The 6,000-nt window shown below is 39.8% G+C and overlaps 1 protein-coding gene across 1 annotated transcript in view; it reads left to right on the top strand.

Moving 5' to 3' along the window:
* Positions 1-602: 602 nt before the first annotated feature.
* Positions 603-6,000, top strand: part of NSUN7 (NOP2/Sun RNA methyltransferase family member 7) — an 87,319-nt gene continuing 81,921 nt past the window's right edge. The window contains exon 1 of the mRNA XM_036762578.1: positions 603-915. Coding sequence (XP_036618473.1) covers positions 603-915 — 313 coding nt within the window. The remainder of the gene's footprint in view (positions 916-6,000) is intronic.

Genomic DNA, 6,000 nt, shown 5'->3' with positions numbered 1-6,000 from the left:
CCGCATTGGGGGAACACCATCCACCCCCTGGCTAGGGAAGCGTCATCACCCGCCTGCCTCGGGTAAGGGCGGCCCTCCTCCGGGGACGTTCGCTCCCCTTTCTGGGCAGCCCTCGCCGAAGTCCCTCCGTCGGCGCTTTAAGCGCTCGCCGCGGGAGAGCTCGGCTTAGCCTGGGGGGCCAGAGCACCGGCGGGGGGTGGGCACCAGGGGCTCCCAGGGGGTTGGGCTCCCACCCCTCCCCCTTTGTCCCTCCCCTCTCTGCCTCCTCGTCGTGAAGCGGAGCCGGGAGAAGAAGGCTTGGGTCACACCCCCACCCCGGTTTTAATACCTGCCTCCCACCCACACCCCCTTCCCCCCATACTGGAGAAAAGACCCCTTTCAGGAAAGAACCCCTAGATCTGGGCGCTCAGCCCCTCGAGGTTCCCCAGCTGAGCATCGTCCATGCGGGCAGAAGGGGCGCTTTAATTGACTGATCCAGATCCTTTTTGTCCCCCCTCCCGCAGAAACCATGTTTAGGATGCGGGTGACACCATCAGTCACGGAGCCCAATGGTTCATAATTTATGATTCCAGCTTATTTTACTGATGGAACTACTGGGAAGTATGATCAACTCTACAAATGAACTGGAGTTTTCCAAAGAAGAAATTAAAAATGAAATATCAAAACTCACTTCCCTGACACATACGGAGGAATCGGGATCCAAAGAAAAAAGTATACTATGTTTAAATGAAAAAAATGGCTATCACGACACTGTTTATATAAAGGCAGCTAATATTTTTCAGGGCATTAAAATTGACAAGGCGCCCGACAAAGTCTTGATAAGGTATGGCAGTGATCCAGTGCTGACCTTGCCGGATTTTGAAGATGAAAAATCCCAGCGTTTGTCCTATGAACTAGCTTTCAGTGCTCTAAAATGTAAGTAGATACAGGATTTCAAGGTATTGGAGAAAATGGATAGCTTTATAATTTTCGGGGTGTAAAGGATATCCTTTGAATTTCGAGACAAGCTTCTTGAGTAGGTTTGCAAGATTTGAATAGAATTCTTGACAATTCCACTGAAATGGGAAGTAAGGGAATTGAAAGGATAGTTTTCTTTCAAAGTATGTTTATATTTAAAAATATTGTTCACTTGCCCTAAGCGTATCCCCTTAGTCTCTATTTTTGTATTATTCATAATCTTACCTGTGAACTTCTATGCTAGGCACTCGGATACACGGTGTAGTTACAAAGTAGGCTAAAAATTAAAGTTGAGGAACTCATCTATCCCACTGAAAGTTTTCTCCGGAGCTCAAAATGTATACTAGGTATATGTGTATTCAGATTCCTGAACATATACGTATATCTCTGCCATCTATTATTCACGTAATGTTGCCTTTTTTTCTTTTGGGTAACATCTTTTTTGGAATGGTCTTCAGAGTGATTTCATTTATCATATTCAGTTATCATACGCAGAGTGATTTGAATATCATCAGCAGGTACAAATCTTTATTCTTTGGATGTGAATTTGATTTTCAGAATGCTAAATTCTTAGACCCAGGCAGGGCTGGTTGTATTGTATCTAGATGGAAACGTGATTACAAAAGTAATGAAATTGGTTTTTGAGCCTAACAAATTGATATTCCAAAAATATTTAGGGCAATGATAATATTGTTGCTTTCCAAACTAACTGTTGGAGTACACTTATTTATTCATACATTTAAGATCTGTTTTTTTTAAATCAGTCATATTACATAATTGTTACTCTGAGTATTTTCGGATTTTGGGGTTTTTTTTTGGTTTTTTGGGGGGGGGCAGGGCAATTGGGTTTAAGTGACTTGCCCAAGGTCACACAGCTAGTACATGTGTCAAGTGTCTGAGGTCGTATTTGAACTCAAGTCCTCCTGACTCCAGGGCCGGTGCTCTACTCACTGTGCCACCTAGCTGCCCCTTCTGAATATTTTCTAAGGCATTAATGGAACTATTTAATCCCAAGACTTTTATTAATCTTAGTGATTGCTTAAACACGGACAGATGGCTTTAGTGGTCTACAGAGAATAACATATCACAAATCTGAACACATGAAACTTTGATATTTTTCATAGGAAAAATGTTACGACATTAATTTTAGCAAGCAAACTTGCCTTTAGGTTTTTATTTTCTGTCATATATCTTAAGCGTATCTCTTTCTTCCCTATTAGCTCTTTTTGCCATTTTAGTCTTCCTCAGTCTAATTGTGGATGATGTGGAGAGATTTAAACTAAATGAGAGTAGTAAGATTTTTCTCTAGTGTAGTGCTCCGGGGATCTTTTCTTGATCCTGTGCCCTTTAACATATCTATTCAATGGCTTGGATAAAGGCGTATGAAAATTGCAGGTGAAACTTAAGAATAGTGAACGGGTTGAGTGACAGAGACAGGATAAAAAGTTACCCAGAATTAACTGAATCTATCAAGATGAAACTCAGTGAGGATGGGCAGAGTCTGCTCAGGTGCAGCCTTATAGTAAGATAGTCCAGAATCCTACTTGTCAGGGAAAGTTTGAATCTTAATGACTCTTTGCTAAGGTGTTAACTGACCTTACCTGGGTACTGCTTTGTGTTTTAACATCACATGGATATTTATTGCAAGGGTTTACAGATCAGAAGTTGCAGGGCGGTGACTTGGTGATCAAAGTGGTTAACTTAACCCTGAGGAAGAAGTCAGCATCCTTGTGTGGAATTTTAAAAGAGTTTTGGAGTTAGAAAACTGGAAAAACAGGGGCGGGGGCAGAGACCAGGACAGAAGAGAGAGGGGCTATTTGAAAACTTGGACTCGGTTACTTGGAGGAGCATCCTGTAGGGAGGGCTGGAGGGGCTATTCACATAGCCTCAGGAATGGCATGGAGGCAGTGACAGCGATGGAGGGGAAGCAGCTAGATGGAGAGTTGATAGATTGTTGGACCTAGAGCCAGGAATCCTACCTCAGATACTTTATAGCTGTGTGGCCCTAGGCGATTTCTTTCAGCCTTTTTCGTCTTCTATAAAATGGGGGTAATGATAGCACCTACTTCAGAGGGTTATTGTGAGAATCAGATTAAGCAATATATAAAAAGTGCTCTGCAAACCTTAAAGCCATTATTATTATTTACCTAAGGTCCTGGATCTGAGGAAAATAAATGCTAGCCATAATTTGGAGCAGCAAAACTGGATCTTAGTCTTGACTAGTGCTGTGATTTATGTAACGTGTATAGGTCCTGGAAAGGGCATCAACTTTGTGGTAACTTGGGTTACTAGAGAGTCACAACCCCAAGTATAGCAGACTTTGGGTTCCGGTGGGAAGTATAGGCCCCCTAGAAAGGAAGGAGAGTTGCCTTTGTTGTGGGTTTGGAGACAAGTCTTTGCATAATTTTTTTGTTTGGTTAAATAATGTCTGTGCGATAGCCTGTTTTATTAGCCTGGGTGCTTGCATGTGATCTAGTGACTTTTTTCCCTTTCTGTTCAAACCAAGACAAAAAGTCAAATTCTTATATTACTAGAGGGGTAAAACTCTGGTTATTTGTGTGAGAAGTCCCTAAAATTGAACCTCTTCCTTTTAAATGCAGAGATGTGCTAGGCCATAGGTTATAGGGAATAAATGTAACATTTTATTCATGGATTTAGAAAATAAACTTTCTAAGTAGGGGATGGAGAAAACTTGGTTAGACATAATTTAATTTGATTTTAGTAGGTTGTAAGCTCAGTGTGAACCAACAGAGTGGCAACCAGAAAAGCTAGTGGTATCTTAGGCTACATTGAAAGTCAGTTTCTAGGAGTAGGTATTCTGCTCTAACCAGACCACATCAGGAGTATTGTATTCACTTCTGGGTTCTGCCACTTTTTAGGAAGGACATTAATAAGTTGGGTAATGGCTAGAGTTGGGCAGCCAAAAGTATGTAGACCTTTGATATACCATAAAGAAGAGCAGTTGAAAGAACTGGGTATCTTTAAGCTAAAGAAAACAAGGGGGAGGTGGGAGAACATTATAGCTCTCTCCATGACTTTGAAGGGCTGTCACATGGAACTAAGACATGAACTATTAGACATATTCAGAACTATTAGATAGTTCTGGCCTTAGATGGCAGAACTGGGAGGAATGGGTGGAGATTATAGAGAAGCAGATTTTGGCTTTAATTTAAAAAAGTTATTCTGATCTTAAACACTAAAAAAGAGCATTTCTCACAGAACACAAAAGAACATTCTATGCGAAACTGTCTCATACTGCTTATTGTAAAAATATATATAAATACATATATATAATAAATTATACATGTTACTTTTAAAACTATCCTGCTTGTCTGTGCTTCTTCCTCAACTTCTTTACATTTTATAAAATGTTATAATGGACCTCTTTTTTTTAAAATCACTATTGCTAACTCTTCCCCTCCCTATCACCCTTACTACAAATAAAAATCAAGAGGAAAATAAAAGTCTGTCCAACAAAAAAGCATAGGCAAGTAACAGGAATCCACATCCAAAAATGTTTTTCTTTCTGAACATTTTTTCTATTACCTCTCTGTCAGGAGGTGAGGAACATGGTCATTACACAGTTGGTCATTTCCTTAATCAGAGTTTTGAGCTTTTCAAGGTTGCTAGCCCTGTAGAAATTGTTTCTCCTGGTTCTACTTACTTCACTCTGCATTAGTTCATACTATCCAGGAGTCCCTGAAATCACTTTTTTATCATCATTTCTTATAGCATTATACTGTTCCATTATATTAATAAAGCACAATTTGCTCAGCCATTTCCCAGTTGTCTTAAGAGACAATATAAGTCCCTTCTCCTTGGCCCCCAAGATTTTGGTTCTTTGTCTTTCTTCCTCTCTACCTTTTAATTCCTTAATTCAGGAAATTGGTTTTGCTTGTGGCTGTTTACTTCCATCTTAACTGCTTCCCTATACTGCTACCCTCTCCCATCCCTGCTTGTTTCCTTTTTGGGTCCAATGTATCATTTCTACACCAAACTCTCTCTATGTGTTCAACCCTCCTTTGTTGTTTTCAGATAAGAGTGAGGCTCATTTGAGGCCCACTCTGCCAACCGCCTTTTCCCCTTTTCACATGCCCTAATTATGAGAAATGGCAAGTTATACCTCCTTCTTCCTGCTCTCTATATTAGTGTATTCTTTCTTTTTTTCCTCTCTTCTCTTTCCCCTCTTTAGACCCTCAAAACTAACCTACACCATGACCTCTGTTTTTCTTACTTAACTCCCTCAATACCCTTTGAAATAATTAAGGTTCTTAAGGGATACATATTTCTTCTCTTCTGTTATAATATTAGTACTGAAACATCGATTCTAATTGCTTAAATAAACTTACTTGAGGTTTCTTTGGACTTGTGTGTTTGTATTTCAGAATTCTAATTCTCAGCTCTGATATTTTTATGAGAAATACTTGAAAGTCTTCTATTTTATTAAAGGTTCATTTTCTTATTCCCCCCCCCCATTAGGATCATACTCAGCTTTGCAGAGTAAGTTATTCTTCATTGTAAGCCTTGCTTTTTTCCCTTTTGTAATATTGAATTCCAAGATCTCCTCTGAATTTAAGTGGAAACTGTCATGTCTTGTGTCATCCTGGCTGCAATTCATTGTACTTTAACTCCTTTATATATACACTTGAAATATTTTTTTCTTTGGAAAGAAGTGGAGCTTTAGATTTTGGTTATGACATTCCTGGGCCTTTTTCTTTTGGGGGTTCATTTCAGGAAGTGATTAATGGATTCTTTCTAACTTAAACTTTACTCTGGTTGTAAGTAGATTTGAACAGTTTTCACTTATGATTTCTTAAATTATTGTCCCCAGGCTTTTAAAAATAAATCATGTTTTTTAGGGATGCCAGTACATTCTTTTTTGTTTGTTTGTTTTTGTTTTGTTTTTTGGAGGGGAAAAGGCAGGGCAATTGGGGTTGAGTGACTTGCCCAGGGTCACACAGCTAGTAAGTGTGTCAAGTGTCTGAGGCTGGATTTGAACTCAGGTCCTCCTGACTCCAGGGCCAGTGCTCTACCCCACCCAGT

The sequence above is a fragment of the Trichosurus vulpecula genome, chromosome 6, assembly GCF_011100635.1.
Source record: "Trichosurus vulpecula isolate mTriVul1 chromosome 6, mTriVul1.pri, whole genome shotgun sequence".
NCBI lineage: Eukaryota > Metazoa > Chordata > Mammalia > Diprotodontia > Phalangeridae > Trichosurus > Trichosurus vulpecula.
Note: the sequence above shows the minus strand (reverse complement) of the source record. Positions and strands in the feature narration are given on the sequence as shown.